Below are 22,845 nucleotides of genomic sequence, written 5' to 3'. Positions count from 1 at the left end.
CAAGTAACCACATTATGCCCTACCTATTTAAAAACCCTTTTTTGTGTGTGTTTGAGTTTTTCTGGGATATTCTTGTTCACCCATGCAGGGCTTGTGGACTTCCCTGCTCTGGGATCTCCCCAACTTCAGCCAGTCTGTAAACCCCTTGGAAGTTTGAGACATAAGCAAACGTAAGTGGAAAATAGTAAGACGTGGGCAAATAACAGAAAGGAAATCATTTATTTCTATTTAAACTGTGGTTACACTGAATTACAGAGTAGGATTTTTCACACTTGGATTTATGTAGATACTCATAGGCACTAACCAGAACTTACAATATGAAAGGAGAACATTTTTTTGTGTGTGTTTGATGTAATATATCTCCTAATTCTTCTAAAAGTTGTGCTATTTCATTTGTCAAAAACTTTCACTGAATGCTTCTTGTGATCTGTTTGGTTCTCCACTTGCTATTATGATTTTACATGTTTTCATTTCTTTTCATACTTGGGATGGTCTGAGTAGGAAAAGACCTTTAAAGATTGTCCTCTAAACTCTGTGCCGTGGGAAAGGGCATCTTTACCTTAAAGCAGGTTGTTCAGTCTCATCAAACATGATTTAGAACAATTCAATTGACAGAATTTAGACTACTGTATAAAATAGGTAAATAATTACTGAAATACAAGCTTCCAATTTCATGGAACTGATGGGACTTTTTGGGAATCCCTTTTGAGAAAGACACTCCATGAAAATTCAGAAAGGAGAGCCTTAACTGACTGATTGTGAGCAATTGCAATTAGAAGGAAGTCTGGAGTGGTCTACAATGCCCAGAGTGAAGCAGGAAGTTTTGGCACCTTGATTCTGGTAAGTGGAAGATGTCAATCATCACTGGTTGGGAATTGAAGGACATTGAAACACTACAAAGCCCCTCATCCATGCTTCAGGTTTTCTACTGGAATAAGGGGACAGGAACGACTTCCATACCATTTTTAAAGGATTGTTGGACTAGACAGTTGAGGCTTTAGTAGGAAAAATAGCAAAATCCTAATAATTCTCTATTTGGTATCTCTGGATAAAATTTATCAGACATTTTAGACCCTTAGGAATGACAGACCAACCCTTGCTATGCTTTGATGCCTCTGGAGAGGAACAGGAACTTCAACCACAAACTGATCTTCATACCTACAAAAATGGCATGGAAGATACATGTGAACTGAACTGAAGAGAAGAAGCATGATGTGACTGATGCAGATTTGACTATATGAGTCTGATGTGATCTGCTTTTGGACATCTCCTGGATACTGAATTTAGTTCCATGTGACTGAGGTGGGAAAGAAACAGCCAGGGGCTATCAAATTGAAAGGTACATCTTGCACCTCCTGCTCTGAAAAGACATTTCAGTTCCGCACACGAGTCTTTAATAAAACTCATGATTTATAAGGAGTTCATAAGGATGCTGAGTGCTATACTCCATTTATCAACGTGATTTCTAGTGCTTGTTTCTGCTGTCTCACAGCAGGAATAGCAAGCAGTGCTGAAAAATTCTGGTACCAACAACCTAGCTAGACTTCACTGGGAAACACAAAGTTGGGGATTTTTTGACAACATATCAGTCTCATTTCACAATCTGTATTTAATCACACATTCAATCATCATCATCAAACCCTTGCACGATTTTCAGTGGCTCAGTATCAAGCGCTGAGACACCAGAACCTGTTGAGAAGAAGGGAATGAATTTCCTTTCCAGTCTGCTATCACCAATACTGGTAAAAGTGTACAAAGCTGATTTCTTTTTGGCATCATAAAATGAGAGCTTGTTGGCAGAGATGTCCAGGAAGACCCCAATCTTCTGTGGTCTACCACTCGCTGTCAAACGAGTCCAAGGATCCGTGTGGGCCCAATACTCTTCCCCATCTGTTAACCCTATGACCCAGAAGCCATTCTTTGGGGACAGGTTCACAGTCCCTTTACGAGCCACAGACTCAGAAGCAACACCCAAGATCCAGTTTCTTCTCTTTCCAACATCCACTTCCCAGTATTTTCTTCCGGATGTGTATCCTTCCTTTGCCAACACAAAAATGTGGGAATCAAATCTCTCCTCCTTGCTGGGCACCTGTCTGATCACACCGGTATCATTCACGCTCTTCCCATCTTCAGACACTTCCAGTCTGGGGTGAGCCGTGTCAGCATTCAGGGTGACATCAACTGCAATGATCAAGTCATGTTGTAAGTAGCAAGAAAACACAAGGTCTGACTTACTGACTTACTTTCTTTACTTAGTCCTTACTCACATCTTACTTTCCCTCTACTCAGGGTGCAGTCAGTAGCTAATTGCCTCAGGGTACCCTAACTTCTCCCCTCTCATTCTCCCAGGACCCTTCATTCCCACAATTGAAGTATGTGATGAAGTGCCTGGAGGACAGAAGACCCTACAGAGGTATCTGGACCAGCTGATTGCTGGGCTGAGGCGAATAGGATGAAGTTCAACAACCCCGAGTGCCAGCTTCTGCACTTGGGCCACAACAATCCTAGGCAACACTACAGACTTGAAGCAAAGCGTATGGAAGACTGTGTAGAGGAAACAGAATGGGGGTATTTTTTGACAGTCAGCTGAACGTGAGCCAGCACTGTGCCCAAGTGGCCAAGAAGGCCAATGGCATCCTGACTTATATCAGAAATAGTGTTACTAGCAAGAGCAATGAGGGATCATCCCTCTGTACTCAGAGCTGGTGAAGCTCTACCTTATGGACTGTGTTGAGTTTTGGGCCTCTCACTGTGAGAGAGACATCAAAGCCCTGTGGCATATCCATAGAAAAACAATGAAGCTTTTCTATGGGGTCTGGAGCACAAGTCCTAAGAGGAGTGGCTGAGGGAAGTGGAATTATTTATTCTGAAGAAGAGGAGGCTCAGGGAAGACCTTCTCTCTCTCTACAACTACCTGAAAGGGAGGTTGCGGTGAGGTGGGGGTTGAGCTCTTCTCCCATATAACTAGCAATAGGACTAGAGGGAATGGCCTAATGCTGTGTCAGGGGAGATTCAGGTTTGACTCTGTGAACATCTCCTCTGAAAGAATGGTCAGGTGCTGAAACAGGCTGCCCAGGGAGGTGGTAGAGTCACCAATAGTGGAAGCACTCAAGTGTTTAGACGTTCTACTGAAGGACATGGTTTAGTGGAAGCAATTGGTGATGGTGGATGGATGGACTGGATGATCTTAGAAGTGTTTTCCAACCTTGGTGATTCTACAATTCGATGATTCTATGATACTTGGCCTGCTATTGAAACCATGATGCCCACCCAGGGCGCATGAACTGCAAGGCACTCTAACAGGGATCATTTGAAGAAGGCATTCAGCATCAAGAAAGACTTTGTGGGCTCAAACACGTCTTTGAATTTCTGTTGACCACACTCAGATGATTTGTGGGTTAGAATTTAAGAGTGATTTTCACTGGCGCAATAACAAGGAAATATTTCTTCCCTCCTCTCTCCCAGCTAACCTGTGCACATTATGATCACTGGACAGGCCTCTAGCAAGGTGCAATACTGTGAAATAATCCCCTCTCACTCCAAAGAGGGCAAAGAGAGGAGTGTGTTACAGAGGCTGAAGTGGCCAATGCAAGCAGCCACTATTGGCTACACACAGCTAAAATGCCTCCTGCCAAGCATACATCAGGTCTTTGGCAGTGCACAAGAAAGAAGTTATCAGTCATTCCTTCCTCTGAGCACGTTGTCTTCCATACAACTCTGCACCTGGGCTGGATTTGTATTTCAGAGGTGCAGCCAGGCTCTGAGAATTCGTGTCCATCATTTCCTTTCTGCTTACCTTTGTAGCGCTGCATTTTGAAAAAACCTGTGAGAAAAAATTAAAGCAGACAGTTAGTGGATTTCTCAAGGCATGATGGCCTCAAGTATAATGAGACACAGTCTGCGCTGCTGACTGAAAGCGCCGTGTTCTCCTACATGACATGTTAGTTCTGTAGTTGGGTAAGCGTGTCAATCCACCATAGAAGGTGAAGTCTCAGGCCATTGGGAGGGCTTGGTCTTCCACAGCAAAACTGTAACCAAGCTTAAATTCAAGGTAGGAATAATTAAAGGTAAGAAAAACAAGGTCATACTTGTGGCATGGAAGGAAAGGGTAGAGAACAAGGGACATGAATTTGCAGAGTTATCTCAATTTGTCCTGAATGCAGATGATCACATTTAGGAATGCCAGGAGCACAGACTCTTCCTAACTAAATCATACTTGCAGCTGAAGCTTCCTCAATGAAACACTTATCCTACCATCCCTTAAAATCTGCTGCTTGTCCATTGTTGCTTCTGGCTTTTGATTCTTCTCAGAACGTGCCCCCACACAGAAGAAAAGAGGAATAAAATCTAAGCACCATTTTCTAATTACCTGCCTTATGTGGCACCCAGACCCACTCCACCTGCCACACACACATGCTTTTATCAACTCTCAGGTCTCAGTGTGACTCAGGGTGAGAAACCTCATTCATATTTAGATCTTATGCTTCTAGACCAAGAGGCCTGAAAGACAACTGTAGACACACATTCACTGACCCCAGGCAGGACAAGTAACCAATTCTGGAGAGACAAGAATAATTCCTTACGTGTGTATTTTTGCTTCTTGACACTTGGCACAGAGTGCTTGCATTAAATTCCTGGGAAGTCTCTGGAGGATAAAAAGCTGCTGTGAGATTGGCTGAGGCTCTCATTCTTTTTCCCTTAAGAAGTACTTGCTGAAGGAATGAAGGATTGGTCAGACCACTGATCAGGAAAGAAAGGTGACTCTCCAGCATCAGATTTTCCAGATTTGTTCAAGATAAACCATCTAGATGGCGACCCGATGTAATAGAACTTTACTATGCAGAGTGTGCTACTCATCATCGTCAAACCCCTGCACTATTTTCTTTTGTCAGTCTTCTTGTGATCTTTTAAGGGAGGAATCTTTGAATAGAAGAAAGAAGACAAGAAGTTCACAGCAGGGAAGAAGGGATAGGGAACAAGGAGATGAAGTTTTTAGAGGGCAGCCTCTCAGGTTTCTCACACAACAGGAGCAGAGGAGTTCTTGCTGAAATGCTCTTCCTGATGATGGACCACCCTGGGCCGTCTGCAGGTAGTGTTATTCTCTAGCCATCAGTAGGGATTTGTGCCTCCTCATGGCAAAGGAAATTTTATCAGTGTAACACTTGTCTTAGAATGCCCTAAAATCTGCTTGTTGTCCACACTCAATTCCAGCTTCTGATTCTTCTAAGGATGTGTACCATAATAAATAGAGGAACAGTTATCCATTATTCTGACCCAGGCAATGTTCATCATCCCTTCTCCTCCCCATCACATCTCCTAGCACACACAGTTCTCTCAAAGTGTTGTTTCTGTTGGAGGTGACAGGTAGCTGAGACAGGTAGTTTCTAATTGCAATTAACGATTTAGATTGGATATAAAACAGAGGTTATTTTGCAATAAGGGTAATGAAAAACAGGAACAGGTTGCAAAGAGAGGTGGCAGTTTTTGTGGACATTCAAAATCAGGCTTTACTGAGCACTGAGCAATCTGATGGAGTAGGAGGTATTCTTCCTCTTTGCAGAGCCTTCCTGGGTGAGTTATCCAGAGCTTCTCTGGGCAACCTGTGCCAGTGCCTCACTATCTTGTAACAGTTTTCCACCTAACACCAAATCTAGATCTCCCCTCCTTTAATTTAAACCAACCCCCTTGTCCAGTCATTACTGGGCTGTGTGAAATGTAGGACACCATTTTGTGAGCTCTCATTCATTGTTGAATGAACTTCAGTTCAGAAAGGAGAAATGCATCTCAAAGGAATGAAAACCAGAATCACAGGGTTTGGAAAGAACCTCTAGAGGTTATCAAGACCACCCCCTGCCAAAGCAGGTAACCTACAGCAGGTCGCAGAGGTAGGTCACCAGAAGGGTCTTGAATATCTCCGCAGAAGGAGACTCCATAACCTCAGTGGGCATCCTGTTCCAGTGCTCCATCATCCTAACCATAAAGAAGTTCTTCTGCATGTTAGTAGGGAACTTCATATGTTCAAGTTTTAGGCTGTTACTTCTCGTGCTGTCATTACACACCATCAATAAGAGCCTGGCCTCATCCATTTACCTCCACCATCCCTTCTGATATTTATAAACATTTATCAGATCCCCTCTGAGTCTTTTTTTCCCCAGGCTGAACAGACCCTGGTGTTCTTCACCAGTTGAGTGTGGTGTTCTTCAAAGTGGAGATGCTTTGGGCCCTTTATCATCTTGGCAAGACCATGGACAGAAAGGGGGCGCTCCTCTTACAGTGATGAACCTCCCAGGGTAGAAAGGCTTCCCGAGGGAATACTTGTCCTATGACAAAGCTGTCAAGAGCTTTGCCAGTCACTCCTATAGTCTCTCACTGAGCTCCTGCCAGCAAGGGAATCTCAGAGTCCTAAGCAGAGAATGAAAGGAGTGCTATGTCATCGCCTGGGGTTGTTGTAAGAGGCCAAATAAAACATATAGCACACAGAAAAAGCATGATGAAAACTCAGAGTGCACAGTAGATTCAGTCCTGTTGAACAGTTTTACCGTCTGTGAAGATGAAAGCCTGCTTAAGGATGGCCGTGCTCATTGGACTGGTATTTCAGAAAGAACAGTGTTTCCTCAGACCCAGAACCCTTAGACCTTTCACTCTTCTGCCCTCTAGGTAGCATCTGAGGATATTTCAGCATCTGAAGGATAGCAGACCCCAATAGGAAAAAAGGACATTCTATACCAGATGGCATCTTGCTCAGCTAAGGTAAAGAAGGAGGAATGGCAGATGTTCCTGCTTATGAATGAATGGAGGAGGAATGGCAGATTCCATGTTCCTGCTTACGATCTTTGCCTGCCCACATTAAATTAATAAGGAATTCAGGCCTTTGTTTTTTTCCTGGAAATGCCTGAAATCTGTCTGCCAGTGGGAAGGAGACAATGAATTCCTGATTTTCTTTGTTGTGTGTGCCCACTGTTCACCTGTTAAATTCCCTTCTCTCAAACATGATGTTTCCTCTTCTTTACCACTCCAGTTCTCCCTCCCATCTCTTTAGAGGAGACTGACTGAAGATTTATGTGCTCATAGGCGATCCAACACAGGGAGATGAAAGCTCGCTTGAGGGTAGCCATGCTCACCTCCATGGTTCTCTACATCCAAGAGATTCTCTTCAGACTCAGACCTTTTGGGTGTATTCCATGCTTTTGGTACTCTTTCCTCCAGGTCTGCTCTGAGCATCTGAAGGCCCTCCTTTGTGGACACATGCATGTTCTCCAAATCTTTCTGCAGGGCTTGCACATTCTCAGAGATACTCTGAAGGGTAGTCCAGGTGTTGGTCAGTTCATTCATGGGTGGGATTGCATGCTGGGTCATTACCAGTTCTCTCTGCAACACAGCCAGTTTCTTGCTCAGAATCTTCTCCATTTCCTCCCTCATGGATTCCACGACCTCTGAGGTGCTCATCTCCACTGTCCTTCCCGTGAAGAAAGAAACGAATCACTGGAAACTAACACTGCCTCTTGTCGTCTGAGGAGTATTCTGTACAAGCAGGAAGTACTTTTCCTGTAAGAAATGTCAAGGAAAGCAATCTTTCTGTTTTAGTTCCTAAGTGGACATTCACGAGAATATGCTGAAGCCCAAAATACGGCCTTCAGAAGCTCTTTTCAGCAGTATGGGGACACTGTAGATTGCAAGAATGTGTAGAGGGAGAGGAATCCATTTCAGGTCTTCTGTTCCTTATCCAGTGGAGGAGATGAGGGGAAACCAAGTGCCTGAGCCAGAGTTCCTTCTCTCCCTCTCCATCAAGACCAATCTGTCTCTCATGCGTACTGCTAAAGGAAGGAAATCCTATCACATGGTCCTAGGCACACCTGCCTGTACCTAGGCAACTCTGGATGGAAGAGGACAGAAGTGAGAACAAAATTCCTCCTCTGCTGCATTGATTTTGATTGATTTAGTGCCAGAGAGATGAGAAAAGGGCACGGGCCTTGAGATTCTGTCTGAAGACTTGACAGAGTCTGTCCAGGCAGAACAGATGCTAAGAATTGCCCTGTGCCATCTCCTCAAGCCACAGTCTGTGTACTGTGGGATAGAAGGCTCTTTACTGATTAGCAGTATGAGTTTTGAAAGGGAAAGATTGTAGCAAGTTAAATAGGCTGCAGATGTGAGAGCCCCATCAGGGTCCTTCACAGTGTGTAAGAAGCACTGAGAGCTCCTCAAACACTCTCTGTCTTCCAGAAGGAGAGATGAAGGATTGTTACCACCTGCAGACTTGTCACCTGCATGGAGATTTCTCAGAGAAAAAGCACACAGGAAAAGGGCTGGCAGCCCTCTGCTATCACTGAGAAAATGCTTTGGGCTCACTCACTGTCTCAAACTGTTTGAGTTTAGGGAGATTGTCCATGTTATGATGGATGTATCACTCATTTTCCTCGAAGAGATTTTAATGGTTCTATGTATGAAGTCTGTGATGCAAAGAGATGTTTAAGTTCTTCTGAGCAGTGCTTACACATATGCAACAGCCTTTCTGGTGGCATGATGATCCTACGGTGTTTGCCTCCCTGCATTAAAACTATGCACAATTTAGTCCTGCCTTCGTGGAAACACCTGAAATCTGCTTGCCAGTGTGAAGTAGACAAAGAATTCCTGATTTTCATTGTCGTGTGTGCCCTCTGTTCACTTCACCTGTTAGGCCAGTTTCTTGCTCAGAATCTTCTCCATCTCTGCCCTCGTGGATTCTTGGCCCCATGAGGTGTTTGTCCTTCCTTTTAAAAAAGAAAAGAGAGACTGGAAGCTGACACTGCCTCCTGCCATTTGAGGCCTTGTCTCTCAGAGAAGGTAGTGCATTTCATGTCAGGGGAAGAAATCTTTCAGTTTTAGTTCCTTAGCAGACATTCCCTACAGTGTGCTTAAGAGCAAACATGGCCTTCAGATGCTCTTTTCACAGAAAGGAAACTCTGTAGAGGGCAAGAACGTGTAGAAAGGCAGGAATCCATTAGTATTCCTATTCTCTGCTCTGTTCCTTCTCTAGTGGAAGAGGGGAAGCTTCTGAAGCTTCCTTCTCTCCCTCTCCATCTAGACCGATATGTCTCTTGTGTTTATTGCTCCATGGAACTGAATCCTTCCTTGCAGTCCAAGGCACACCAGCTCTGGATGGAAGAGGACAGAAGTGAGAACAAAATTCCACCTCCACTGTATTGATTTGAATTGATTGAGTGCCAGAGGGATCAGGAAAGGCCCTCAGATTCTGCCTCAAGATTTTGCAGAGTCGGTCAGGGCCGAACAGAGGGCAGGAATTGTCCTGTGCCATGTCTACAAGCCATAATCTGTGCCACGTCCACAAGTCATAATCTCATATCACTGTGGCATAGAAGGCTCTATGTTGGTTAGCAAATATGAGTGGTGAAAGGGAGAGATTGTAGCAGGTTCCATAGGCTGGAGAAGCGAGAGCCCCAGCAGGGTCCTTCACAGTGTGTAAGTAGCACTGAGAGCTCCTCAAAGACTCTCTGCCTTCCAAGAGGAAGAGAGATGAAGAATTGTTACCACCTGCAGTCTTGTCTCCCACATGGAAGTGGGGAAACTATGCGCCTGACCTCCCTCTCTTCACTTCTCCCTCTATGTCTTTTATTCTCCCTTGCTGATTTCCCAGCATTGCTCTCCCTAACTTACAACTCCCAGCCTCTTGCCATTGTTTTTCCACCAGACAACAGTGATAAAGCCAGACTGTTAACAGCATGAAAAGTCTGCTCTTTTTCCCTCTTGGCAGCTGAGGACCTGTAGGTCTACCACCAGCTAGAGATTTTTAGAAGTAATGATCATGTCTTCCCTGCCTTCTTGTGCAAACCAGAATCCATCCATACATCTGACACCAGTGAACTGTGACCCTCGTAAAGAAGTGGGGAGGTGGTGGAACATCATCCCAGCTGCAGTGTGTACTGTGCAGAGGAGAAAATGGGATCTGCCAGACTCTGGGGTGCCTTTGGCTCCCAACAACAAGCAATACACTGCTAGAGAACAATGTGTCTGACACCAGAGAGCTGTGTTCCTCTGACCACAAGTGTTTCCCTCAGGCGGCCATGCCTTCTGACTGGGACCAGGAGGGGTTCTCCCCACATCTTGCTCACACCCCTCAGGGCTCACTCTGATACAACCCTCCTGAGACATTCCAAGTGATGACCAGGAGCAGGAGAACTGGGATCCAGTATTCTAATCCCGGGAACCAGTGGCTAAACCTGGGTTGTAGATCCACCATGGTGGGCACAGAACTTCTTTCAGTTACCTCCCGGTTACCTCTTTCCAGAATTACTGGATCTTCACTCCCCTTGCTCTGCTTGGAAAAGTTTGTTTGGACTCTCCTATGTGTATCCACGCTGCTTTCCTTCTGGGATGATTTCTCTGGCACGTGGTTTAAGGCTGAAAAAGCAAACAACAGCAGCATGGTAAACATTTAACAACAACCGTGCCTGACTGCTCTGACTTGGTCCATTCCACTTCCCTCTCCACGCTCATTCTGTTTCCTGCAGGTCTGAGAGTGAGCAAGCATCTGTGGAGTGCTTCAATTCGAATCTGTGGCTGTGGTTAAACTACAACAGCAGGCCACCAGGAAAGAGCAGGGGCAGGAAAAGGGCATGTCCTACATGCTAGGAAGGAAAAGATTCAGCACAGTCTCAGCTGCCCGGTCAACCCTGGCACAGATCACAATTGGCCTGCCTGGCATACCTCTGTGTTATTCTCCTTTCTTCAAGTCATTTGCACCCAGATGTTGCACAGGACAAAGACCTGAAAGGAAGCCTTTGCAAGACGCAATGACTGTCTGGTACGAGAACAAATCACTATCACTCTTTTCCATGGGTCACATCTCCTGGAAGTAGAGCTTGTCCTTCCCCCTGGGGTTTCCTTATTGCTTTGTGCTCCTTCTCTTAGGATCCTTCTGCCATTCACGGATCACGGAGTCACAGAATTGCAAGGGTTGGAAGGGACCTCTAGGGATCATGGAGTCCAATCACCCTGCTAAATCAGGTTCCCTATAGCAGGTCACTCAGGTGGGTGCCCAGATGACTCTTGAAGATCTCCAAGGAAGAAGACACCACCTCCTCTCTGGGAAGCTTGTTCCAGTGCTGGCTGGAACACTCTAAAGAAGTTCTCGCTGCAAAGAAGTTCTTTCTCCGTCTATTTGTGTGGCACTTCCATTGCTTAGCCACTGCTCCTTGTCCTATCAGTACACACCACTGAAGAGTCAGACCTCATCCAATTGCCTCCCACACTGCAGATATTTCTGAACTTTGATCACACCCCCTCTTGGTCTTCTCGAGGCTGAAAGTCCCAGGTTTCTCAGTCTTTCCTTGTGTGAGAGATGCTCCAGGTACTTTTATGATCTTCGTGGCCCTGTGGCTGGACTCTATCTAAGAGATCCCTGGTTGTTTTTCTTTTGAACTGCAGAGCCCAGAATTTGACACAGTACTCCAGACGTGAGCTCACCAAGGCAGAGTAGAGGGAGAGGATCACCTGGCTCACTCTGCCAGCCACTCTCTTTTAATGTACGCCAGGATACTCTTGGTCTCCTTGGCCACCTCTGCTGGCTCATGGGCAACTTGCTGACGACCAGGACTCCCAGGTCCATCTACACAAAGCTCCTCTCCAGCAGGTCATCCCCTAACCTGTACCTGTACCTAACCTGAGGCATGCAGTCATTTCTCCTCGGGTGCACAACTAAACGTTTGCTTTTGTTGAACCTCATTGTGTCTCTCTCCAGCCTGCACTCCCACCTACCCAGGAGACCTGCTGAATGGCAGCACGGCCTTCTGTTGTGTCAGCCACTCCTCCCAGCCTTCCTTCTCTCATCAGCAAACTTGCTGAGGCTTAACCGTCTCTTCACCCAGATCATTGATGAAGATGTTGAACAAGACTCACAGATCCAACACTAACCCCTGAGGAACACTGCTAGCTACAGCAGCATCTGAGCCACTGATCACAGCCCTCTGAACTCTGCCACTCAGTCGGTTCTCCATCCACCTCACTGTCCACTCATCTATCCTGCACTTCCTAAGTTTCATTACAAGGATGTTGTTAAAGAAGCTGTCAGGCGCCTCGCTGAAGTCAAGGTACACAGCATTCTCTACTCTGCCCTTATCTACCAAGCCAGTGATGACATAACAGAAAGCTCCACGGTTGGTGAAACACGATTTTCCCTTGGTGAGTCTGCATTGACTACTCCCGACAACCTTCTTCTCTTCCAATTACTTGGAGCTGGCTTCCAGTACAAGTTGTTCCATCACCTTCCCAGGGATGGATGTGAGGCAGACTGGCCTGTAGCATCCCAGTTGTTCTCCAGTTGCTTGACCGTTCCTGACAGATTGATAGATGCAGCTGACTGAACAGAACTCCAGGATGGGGGAGCAATGTGAGCTAGGACCTGCTGGTAGGGAAGGATCAGCCTGGCCTCTCCAAGAACTGCTGCTTCGTGGCATTCAAATGAGCCCTTATTCATGACCACAGTCCATGGGTTCCGGAGGCATTGCTGAGCCCTGTTCCAGCTCCCAGCCCTGAGAGTGAAGCCAGTTCATAAACACACCCTGGAGAGAAATGCAGATGCCTGAGCTCTTTGATCCCACAGAGATGGGAGATTTAGCATAGGGTTGGTCTTCCAACCCTACTCTTGTCTTCCAACCCCACATCTCTTGATGTGGCCAAAGGGATGGAAACCTTTTGATTAGCCTTGACAAAGTTGCCAGTCGTTGCTGACACTTCTGGAAAAGATGTCCTTGCTGAGTAAGATCTGGATGAGAAGTGTGATCTGTGGGGCTACATGGCTGGAGTAGGGTGTGCCTGACAGCAGAGAACAGCGCCTCTCTGACCCAGTGCATCTCTCTTAGAAAGCCATGCTTTCTGCTTGAGACCAGGAGGGGGGCTTACCACGTCTTGCTGAGAGGGACAGGTCCCTCAGGGTTTGTTTCCTTGCATTCTCATAAATCCCACCCAAGATGTTCTGTGGTATGAAAACAGGCTACAGAAATGTGATCCAGCATACTTACCTGGAGACTCGAACACCTTCTTCAGATCTTGGATCCCTTGAGGCTGTATCTGGGTTTCTGGATCTTAAGTTCAAGTGAAAGAGAGAAAAAAAAGAGCAAATGTAAGAAAGTTTTTTCACTCAAGACACCCATAAATATATTAAATAGTTCTTGTGAAATAAGGCGTCATGCAGACACTTCGAGAAATATTTGCTGCTGTGAAAAAAAGACCTCACCACCGTACTGTGAGGTTTGAACATCGTGGATTGGAACCCCAGTAATGCCATCCTGTGCTGTCAATCTCCATGAGCTGCCATGCAGTCCAAGCGCCATAGTGCATGAACCATCCTGGGAAGGGATCACAAGCCTTGCTCTGCCCCTTCCATTCCTCCCGGTGCACGAAGTGATTGCTCTGCTCCTGCCCTTCTCCTCCCTACAAGGCAGCCCTCCCTCTCACTTTGGTGGGATCTGAAGAAGTCAGTTGTGTTTTTCAGGCCTTGGCTTGGGCTATGGGCTTTTGCCTTTTCCAGCAAATAGTGCAAGTGCTTGGTTTGGGAAGGAGCTCAGGAGATCTTCAGTGGATTCTCCTGTTGAAAGGAGGATGCATCCTGACTTCTGAGCACCTAGCTTAGGGCTTTCTCCAATGTGGTGCTAAACACTGTTAAGATTGGTAGTTTGGTGTCACTGCATCAGTGGACAATGGAAGAGCCTCTGATGTCACCTGTTTTGAATTCAGTAAGGCCTTTGGCGTGATACTCCACAATAACTTTCTCTCCAAATTGGAATGATATGGATTTGATGGGTGGACAGTTCGATAGAGAAAGAACTGGGTGCAGGATTGAGTCCCAAGAGTGGTGGTCAGTGGCTCAGCGTCTGGATGGATGTGGGGTGACACGTGGTGTCCCCCAGAGGTCGGTGCTGGGGATGATACACTTTAATACCTTCATCAGTGACATCAACAGTGGAGTAATGCACACCTCAGCAAGTCTGCTGACGACACCAAGCTGTGAGGTGCAGTTGACACACCAGAGGGACAGGAGACCACTGTGAGGAACCTGGACAGTCTTGCACCTGAGTCATCCTCCAATATAAACTGGGGGATGAAAGCATCGAGAGCTTCCCTGCTGAAACAGACCCTGGGGTACTGGTGGATGGGAAGCTGGACAAGGGTCAGCAAAGCGCCCTTGCAGCCCAGAAAGTCAGCTGTATCCTGGGCTGCATCAAAGGCAGAGTGGCCATCAGGTCTGGAGAGGTAAACCGGCCCCTCTACTATGCTCTGGCGAGGCCTCCCCTGATGTACTGCACCCAGATGTGGAATCCCCAATATGAGACAGACAAGGACCTGTTGGAGCACATCCAGGGAAAAAGGCCACAGAAATGATGGAATGGAATGGAACCCCTCTCCTACGAGGACAGGCTAGAAGAGCTGGGCTGTGCAGCCTGGAGAGGAGCACTGGGGAGGTGCAGCCTGCAAGATGCCCCGATAGTGGCCTGTCAGTATTTGAAGGGGAGCTTAAAGGGAAGAAAGCAACAGACTCTTCAGCAGGGTGTGTGGGACAGAACAAGGGGAAATGGTGTCAAGCTCAAAGAGGGTAGATACAGATTACACAGAAGTACAAAATCTTTTACGGTGAGGATGATGAGGCACTGGAACAGTTTGCCCAGAGGTGTGTTTAAAGCCCTGCCCCTGGAGACTTTTATGATGAGGCTGGATAAGGCTCTGGGCAGTCTGATCTGGCTGTGGTGTCTCTGTTCGTTGCAGGGGAATTGGACTAGATTGCTTTCAGTGGTCCCTACCAACTCTAAAGATTCTATTGTTCTAAGTGAGAAGAGGTCAGGGCTGCGTGATGGAGATCTATTGCATATGAGAAAGTCCACAGCCATCCAAGTGCTAAGTCAGCACCAAACCTAACTGGAAGGGGATGGAAGGAGAACAAGGACAACTCCAACCCAGACGAGGAAATTGCATGCGCTTGTGGTAGGAAAACTGTGGGGAGGCAGTGGAACATGACCCCAGCTGCAGTGTGTACTGTGCAGAGGAGAAAATGGGATCTGCCAGACTGTGGGGGAAGTCTGAGAACCAGTGCCTTTGGCTCGCAACCACAAGCAAAACACTGCCAGAATAGGACGTGTCTGACACCAGAGAGCTGCGTTCCTCTGACCACAAGTGTTTCCCTCAGGCAGCCATGCCTTCTGACTGGGACCAGGAGGGGTTCTCCCCACATCTTGCTCACACCCCTCAGGGCTCACTCTGATACAACCCTCCTGAGACATTCCAAGTGATGAGCAGGAGAACTGGGATCCAGGATTCTAATCCCGGGAACCAGTGGCTAAACCTGGGTTGCAGATCCACCATGGTGGGCACAGAACTTCTTTCAGTTACCTCCCGGTTACCTCTTTCCAGAATTACTGGATCTGCATTCCCTGTGCTTGGCTTGGAGAAGTTTGCTTGGACTCTCCTGTGTGAATCCACGCTGCTTTCCTTCTGGGATGATTTCTCTGGCACGTGGTTTAAGGCTGAAAAAGAAAACAACAGCAGCATGGTCAACATTTAACAACAACCGTGCCTGACTTTCCCAACTTGGTCCATTCCTTGAATTTGAAGGGTGGGCTGTTTGATAGAGAAAGAACTGGGTGCAGGATCGAGTCCAGAGAGTGGTGGTCAGTGGCTCAGTGTCTGGATGGATGTGGGGTGATACAAGATGCCCCCCAGAAGTCGGTACTGGGGGCTGATACTCTTTAATATTTTTGTCAGTGACATTGATGGTGAGGTCCTATGCACCTCAGCAAGCTTGTCCTCAGTACAGGAGAGGCATAGATCTTTTGGAGTGCAGTCAGGGAAGAGACATAAAAATGATTGAGTGGAATGGAGTAGAAGACATCTAGAGGGCAGGCTGAAAGAGCTGGGGCTGTGCAGCCTGGAGAAGAGAGCACTGTGAGGTGACCAGATAGTGGCTTTTCAGTATCTAAAGGGGAGCTACAGGAAAGAAGGGGACAGGCTTTTTATCAATGCCCTGTGGTAATAGAACAAGGAGAAATGGTTTCAAGCTCAAAGAGGGTAGATTTAGGTTGGATAGAAGGAAAAAATCTTGTACAGTGAGGCTGGGTAAGGCCCTCCATAATCTGATCCAGCTGTGGTGCCCCTGTTCATTGCAGGGGAATTGGACTAGTTGGCCTTCAGCGGTCCCTTCCTACTCTGAGGATTCTAAGTGAGAAGAGTTCAGGTCTCTATCACACAGTCCTATTGCAGAGGAGAAAGTCCACAGCCATCCAAGTGCTAAGCCAGCAGCAATTCCAATTCCTGATGGAAGGAGAATGAGGAGAACTCCAACCCAGATGAGGAAATTACATGTGCACGTGATGGGAATGCAGCCGGGAGGTGGTGATACATCAGCCCAACTGCAGTGTAGGGTACAACTTGTAACTTAACTTGTACCCACAACTGTACAGTGAGGGACTGCCAGACTCTGATGGCAGGAGGCGAGACAATTCCCAAACTGCAAAGAGTGCCCCACAGAGGGGGAATGTGGCAGCGAGTTGAGTAGTAGGGCCAACCCTGAGGTGAGGGTCCAACATTGTGTGCAGAGTTCTTCTCCCAGCCCCGGTTACCTCTTTCCAGAATTACTGGATCTTCATTCCCCTTGCTCTGCTTGGAGAAGTTTGCTTGGACTCTCTTTGGTGAATCCACTCTGCTTTCCTTCTGTGGGGGTTTCTCTGGCCCGTGGGTTAAGGCTGAAAATGTGAGCAACAAGGCAACCATTTTACAACAACCATGCTTGAGTTTTCTGACTTAGTCCATTCCGTTTCTCTACCTGCATTCATTTTCCTTGAAGCAGGTTTGAGAGTGAGCAAGCATCTGTGGTGTGCTCCAATTCTAATCTGTGGCTGTAGTTAAACCACAACAGCAGGCCACCTGGAAAGAGCAGGGGCAGGAAAAGAGCACATCCTACGTGCCAGGAAGGATGGGATTCCGCACAGACTCAGTTCTGTCCAGGCACAGATCACTACTGGTCTGGCCTGGCAAATATCTGTATGATTCACCCTTCTCCAGGTCACGATGTGCCCTCTGGGACATCTACACTTAATTGTTCTGCAGGACAAAGACCTGCAAGGAAGCCTTTGCAAGAAGCAGTGGAGGGGGCAATGAGAACAAAGGAAAGTCATTATTTCCCATAGGCCACATCTGGACGTAGAGCTCGTCCTTCCCTCCTGGGCATTCCCTATTACTTAATGCTCCTTTCCTGCGGATCCCTCAACCACTTATGGACCACAGAGTCACAGAATTGCAGGGGTTGGAATGGACATCTATAGCTTGTGGAGTCCAGCCTCCCTGCTAAATCAGATTCCCTACAGTAGGCCATACATGTTGGTGTCCAGTTGGTTTTGAACATCTCCAAAGACTCCACCACCTCTCTGTTTGCTGGAACACTGTAAAGAAGTTCTCACTATAAAGTTTGTCCTCTGTATATTTTTGTGGAACTTCCTATATTCCTTTTTTTAATTTCTCCTTTTCTGATAAGAACTGGACACAGAATTCCAAACGTGGCCTCACCAGAGCAGAGCAGAGGGGAGGAACACGTCTCTCACTCTACTGCCCACATGGAGTTGACTGTTCAGAACTCCAGGATGGGGGAGCAATATGAGCTGAGACCTGATATTAGGGATGGATCAGCCTGGTCTGTCCAAGAACAGTTGCTTCACGGCATTGAAAGCAGCCCTTATGCACAGCCCCCCTCCTGGCTTGCTTTGCAGGGCCCTGCTCCAGCTCCCAGAACTGAGAGTTCAGCCAGTTCATAAACACACACTGCACAGGACTGAGGATGCCTGAGATCTTTGGTCCCACAGAGCTGCAGGACTTAGCGTACAGTTAAGTCATGCTCAGAGGGACAGATCCCTCAGCATACATTTCCCTGCACTCTCACACGTAACACCCAACATGATCTATGATACGATAATAGGCTACATAAATACAATCCAGCATTCTTACCCGGAGGCTCAAATTTCTTCCTTAGTTCTTCCACACTGCAAGAATTTTGCTGGGATTCCGGATCTTTATGTTCAGATGAAAGATGCAGAAAAGAGGAAATGTGAGAAAGCTTTTCTCAGTGAAGAACCACATGAACATACTGAGCAGCTTTTGTGAAATAACGCGTCATGTAGGCAGCCCAGGGGGAAGGTGGTTTGCTCTTCACTGCCACTACAGTTTTTCCAGTGGGGAGAGGATAATGGGATACGTCAGACTCTGGGCAGAGGGTGTGATCCACATCTCAAACTGCAGAGAAAGCTCCACAGAGACGGGATGCGGCTGTGTGGTGATGAGAAGGGCCAACCCTGGGCTGTGTCCTGCATGGTGGGCAGAAGTCCTCTCTCAGCTATAATTACCTCTTTCCTGAGTTTCTGGTATTCCTTTTCCGTTTCTCAGTTTAGAGAATCTTCCCTCGTTTCTGTTATGTGAATCCACTCTACTTTTGTTCTGAGCGCCACGCTCTGGCACGTTGCCGAAAGCTGGAAAAGGCAAACAGGGTTTTAATCAGCAGTCATAGGAAAAGCAGTTTGTACCCATAGCGATTGGATCAGGGATGCCTCCAAGGGGATCATGAACTCTTCCTAAGGCTTCATTTGCTTTCCAGTAGGGAACACAGCAAATACATTCTGTGAAAGTCCGATGTTGGTCTGGTCTCACTGAATTGAGTGCAGACTCCTTTGTGTTCACTGCTTTGGTGTGAAATACAGAACATGTTGTTTTAAGGCGTATTAACAGTTCCAGTGACAGAATGAATGTGTTTTTTAAAGCTTCAGGCTTCTTATGCAATGAAAGAGTTTAGATTGTACAGTGTGATCTTAGAAGCCTCTTTTCCTCATGAGACTCTTCTTATTTATGCATCTTTAGCTTGTAAATATCTGGTTCCTGGTCTCCACATTGCAAAGACAGAAGATTACTTCAAACATGTGTATTTGTGACATAATCTACCAAAACTATGTTTGGCAACAAGCACTCTTTCTATACTGTCATTATCCATAAGAATTATACCGACTCTCCGTGCCGACCTTACCACTCTCATGTATCGTTATAGCAGACGCAGAGAGAGGAAGTTCTGCAATGCAAAATGAATAAATTAAGAAATATGGAAACAAGAAAAAATATTAGTAGAAAAACCATCTTGCAGACAGCGCGTTGAATACGTCAGAGAATTTCCAGGGGCATTTTTTCCCACTCTGTACGTAGAATTCTTGCCAATGCCATCGTAGCATCTTTAACATAGTCACCCACTCACACTGAAACCTATTGAAATTAATTGCAGTGCTAATTACTTCATTCTAATTGGGTGAAATTAAGACACGGCATTGCTAGGACTGGGAGATTCATCCTCTGTGCTGCCCTTCCCTATGATTTTCTTAGCATGATTTTGCTTGGCTGTTGCTCTCTGTGCTTCTGCCTTACTCTCTTGGGACACTGGTGTCCTGCTGTACACCCAGGGGAGGGCAGTCACATCCCCCGTGGCTGAAGTGACCTGGGATGATGCTTCTGTGAGCAGAAGAGGGGCAAGAGGTGAGAGGAAGGCCTTATATGCACCGCCTGAAGTCATGGACTTTTCATAGTATCCCAGGTTCTCTTTCTCTTACATCGCATCTAAACACACAAGAAACTCCACTCTTACCTGGCTCCCAAGACATCTCCTGCTTTCTGCTTTCTCCAATCCTTTCCTAAAAGGCCAGTCTGAAGACAAAAGAGAAATATCTTTCAGAACCTTGTGGTTGCCACGGGCCGGGAGAGCAGCAGGCAGAGTCAGTGGGATGACCAGATGCTGGTCACTACCACACTTTGGGGGCAGTGCAGCTGTCTGATTATCCTCACACTCACATAAATGGTCAAAATGCCAAACACTTCCTGCTTCTGCAGGATGCAGCAGGAGGTGCCTGACACCTGCCATTCTTTTCCACCGAGGCAGAGAATGAAGTCGTATTTCTGCCTTTCCCTTCAAACTAATTCCAGTTCTGGAAGTGATCCTGAGCAAGCTATTTTCAAAGGACTGTAGATTATAGGCCTGGACTGGCATCACCAAGCCAATCTATCCAGTTTCCCCTCCTCTGCTAATCAGAAAGGAAAAAAGGACAACAAAGTTCCTCATCGACACAAAGAAAGGAAAATTACTTTTTAATTCACATCGTGGGCAATACAGATTTGGTTTAGAAGAAAAGCCCAAGAGCAGGCAAGAGAGACTTTGGACTCCTGGGGCGATTGGTTAGTGTATCTGAGGCACAGTAGTGCTTTCTTCTATCCTTCCATCATCTTAGTTGACCTCCTCTCCACCCCTTCCAATATCTTTCTTGTGCTTGGGGCCCCAGGCCAGGTTGCAGAACTCCAGATGGGGCCTCACAAGACCTGAGCAGAGGGAGAAAATCACCTTCCTCTCCCTTCTGGCCACCCTTTTTGTAATGCAGCCCAGAACACGGTTGGACTTCTGAGCTGCAAGCACACACTGCTGGCTCTCTGGTTTATGTCCAGCTTCTCGTCCACCAGGACCCCTAAATCCTTCTCCGCAGGGGTTTAACACAATTAAAGAAAGCTGCATTCCTTTAGATTACATTCCTCCTTATTTTTTCTTTTTTTTTTTTTTTTTTCTTTTTTTTTTGTCCATTCATGGTCAGAAAGGAACAACAGGTCGCATAAAACACTCTGCCTTTTGAGGGATTTTTTTTTCCTGGCCACACAGTGATGCATTCTTAAAGAATAATGCTGAATTTATATAAAGATACAGCAACTCACCTTGAAAGAATTCTCACCTCAGTGGTGTTTCTTCTCAGCTGAGCTGGCTTTCGCTTGAACTGAAACAATGCAGTTACAGGAAGCATATGGTGCCGTTGGACTTTGTGCAGTTACAGGAAACTCATTAAAGCTGCTCAGATGTCAGCCCTCGACCCTTTCACTGCCTGGCAGAAAAATTTTTATCACACTGGGCAAGTCTTGTTCCAAATGTAATTCTTGCTTGAGCGTTGTGCCTCTTTTTAAGGAATGCCTGCTTGTACTGTGAGGAAGAACATTTGCAGTACATACAGGATGTGCAGGTGGAGTTATCACGGATATGCCTCTGGCATGGATAACATATGAATGGCTCCTACACAGTGCGGGTTGATCCCTAAGAGAAAAACAGCTGTAATTTCAGGAATAGTTCACCCCACTGATATCACACAGAGGTCACTTCCTTGGAAAGTCCTTGAGCAGACACTGAAAAATGCACAAACGAGCTCAGCAGAAGGAGAAAAATCCATCATTTATTCCCTTTTCATAGCGTAGAATCACTGAACCACCAAAGATGGTAAGGACCTCCAAGATCATCCGCTCCAAACTTCCACCTACCACCAATATTCCCCCATGTTCTGCCCCTTCACAGAACATCTAAGCATTTCTTGAATGCTTCCTTGGATGGTGACTGCCACCTTCGTGGGCAGCCCGTTCCATTTTAATTGGAATGTCTGCCACAGAAGCTAAGAGAATTTATTTCCCAATTCCTTGGGGTCACAATAATTCTGTATTCCTAGCTGTACTCTACCCCATACAAACACTTCACTCGCTAAACAGATGTGTGCAGGGCAAAAAGCAAAAGCATCTGTGGTTTAGTATTACAGAGTGCCTGCTATAAAACGGGGCAGTCTGACTTTATATTCTCAGGAGGTGTTTGTTTTCTCAGTTCTGCAAAGAGAGTACAGCACAATCCTGTACACGTGCCTTTTGAATGGTTGTGGTTAGAAATAACGAAGTCTTGAAACTACAGTTTCATACAAAGTATCTGCAGCATAATGCTATTGGGGATGGGAGGGAGGTCTTGTTGGGGGCTGCAGGAGTCAAGTATTACAGAATTGTAGGGGTTGGAAGGGACCTCCAGAGATCATTGAGTCCAACTCCCTGCTAAAGCAGGTTCCCTACAGCAGGTCGCACAGGTCGGCATCCAGGCAGGTCTTGAACATCTCCAGAGAAGGAGACTCCACCACCTCCCTGGGCAGCCTGTTCCAGTGCTCCGTCACCTCACTGTAAAGAAGTTCTTGTGCACATTGGTGCAGAACTTCCTATGCTGCAGTTTTTGGCTGTTTCCCCTTGTCCTGTCTCCACTCACCACTGAAAACAGTCTGGCCTCGCCATGCTGCCCCCCACACCTTAGATATTTATAGACCTGGATCAGGTCCCCTCTCAGCCTTCTTTTCTCAAGGCTGAACAGACCCAGTTCACTCAGCCTTTCCTCATAGCAGAGATGCTCCAGGCCCCTCACCATCTTCGTGGCCCTCCGCTGGACTCTTCCCAAGAGATCCCTGTCTTTTTTGTATTGGGGAGCCCAGAACTGGACGCAGTGCTCCAGATGAGGCCTCAGCAGGGCAGACCACAGGGGAGGATCACCTCCCTCGACCTGCTGGCCACGCTCTTTTTAATGCATCCCAGGACGCCATTGGCCCTCTTGGCCACAAGGGCACACTGCTGGCTCATGGCTGACCTGTCATCCACCAGGACACCCAGGTCCCTCTCCACAGAGCTCCTCTCCAGCAGCTCATCCCCCACCCTGTACTGGTGCATGCAATTATTCCTCCCCAGATGCAAGACTCTACACTTGCTGTTGTTAAACCTCATCCGGTTTTTTACTGCCCATCTCCCCAGCCTGTCCAGGTCTCGCTGAATGGCAGCACAGCTGCATAATCTATGGATATCAAGATGTTACAACCACAATATAATCAAGAGAGTTAGGCAAAGTAGAGAATGACAACAAAAGAGAATAAATGGAAAGCTTACCTTTATGCTGGGCTCACCTACAAAACACCAGAAGACGTGATCTCCAGAAAAGATCCTTCCCCACTGGTAGCCAGC

At 46.7% G+C, this 22,845-nt stretch overlaps 1 protein-coding gene across 6 annotated transcripts; it reads right to left on the bottom strand.

The window, feature by feature from the left end:
• Window positions 1–200: 200 nt before the first annotated feature.
• On the bottom strand, window positions 201–21,189 carry LOC128091820 (E3 ubiquitin-protein ligase TRIM39-like). Of its 6 annotated transcripts, none has more exons than XM_052705166.1 (12): window positions 20,778–21,188; window positions 19,652–19,710; window positions 19,046–19,087; window positions 18,375–18,497; window positions 17,980–18,042; window positions 16,602–16,724; window positions 15,387–15,509; window positions 13,014–13,076; window positions 10,274–10,395; window positions 7,122–7,461; window positions 3,797–3,823; window positions 201–2,181 (listed from the first exon to the last, which is right to left on the bottom strand). In XM_052705166.1, exons 2-12 carry the CDS (start codon window positions 19,665–19,667, stop codon window positions 1,622–1,624), a joined length of 1,602 nt encoding a protein of 533 aa, XP_052561126.1. In that variant the 5' UTR covers window positions 19,668–19,710; window positions 20,778–21,188; the 3' UTR covers window positions 201–1,621. The 6 variants fall into 6 exon arrangements, with proteins under 6 accessions (XP_052561126.1, XP_052561125.1, XP_052561127.1 ...); XM_052705165.1 differs by having other exon boundaries at window positions 20,761–21,187; XM_052705167.1 differs by lacking the exon at window positions 13,014–13,076 and having other exon boundaries at window positions 20,761–21,189.
• Window positions 21,190–22,845: the final 1,656 nt, after the last annotated feature.

Source organism: Tympanuchus pallidicinctus, unplaced genomic scaffold (assembly GCF_026119805.1).
Source record: "Tympanuchus pallidicinctus isolate F22 unplaced genomic scaffold, pur_lepc_1.0 scaffold52, whole genome shotgun sequence".
Lineage (NCBI taxonomy): Eukaryota > Metazoa > Chordata > Aves > Galliformes > Phasianidae > Tympanuchus > Tympanuchus pallidicinctus.
The sequence above is the reverse complement of the archived record's forward strand: the minus strand, read 5'-3'. Positions and strand labels throughout refer to the sequence as shown.

Coding starts and splice junctions, on each gene's coding strand:
- LOC128091820 (XM_052705166.1), bottom strand. Junction 18,043..18,374: donor ACCAGAAACTCAGGAAAGAG/GTAATTATAGCT, acceptor CTGAACATAAAG/ATCCGGAATCCCAGCAAAAT. Junction 13,077..15,386: donor TCCAGTAATTCTGGAAAGAG/GTAACCGGGAGG, acceptor CTTGAACTTAAG/ATCCAGAAACCCAGATACAG.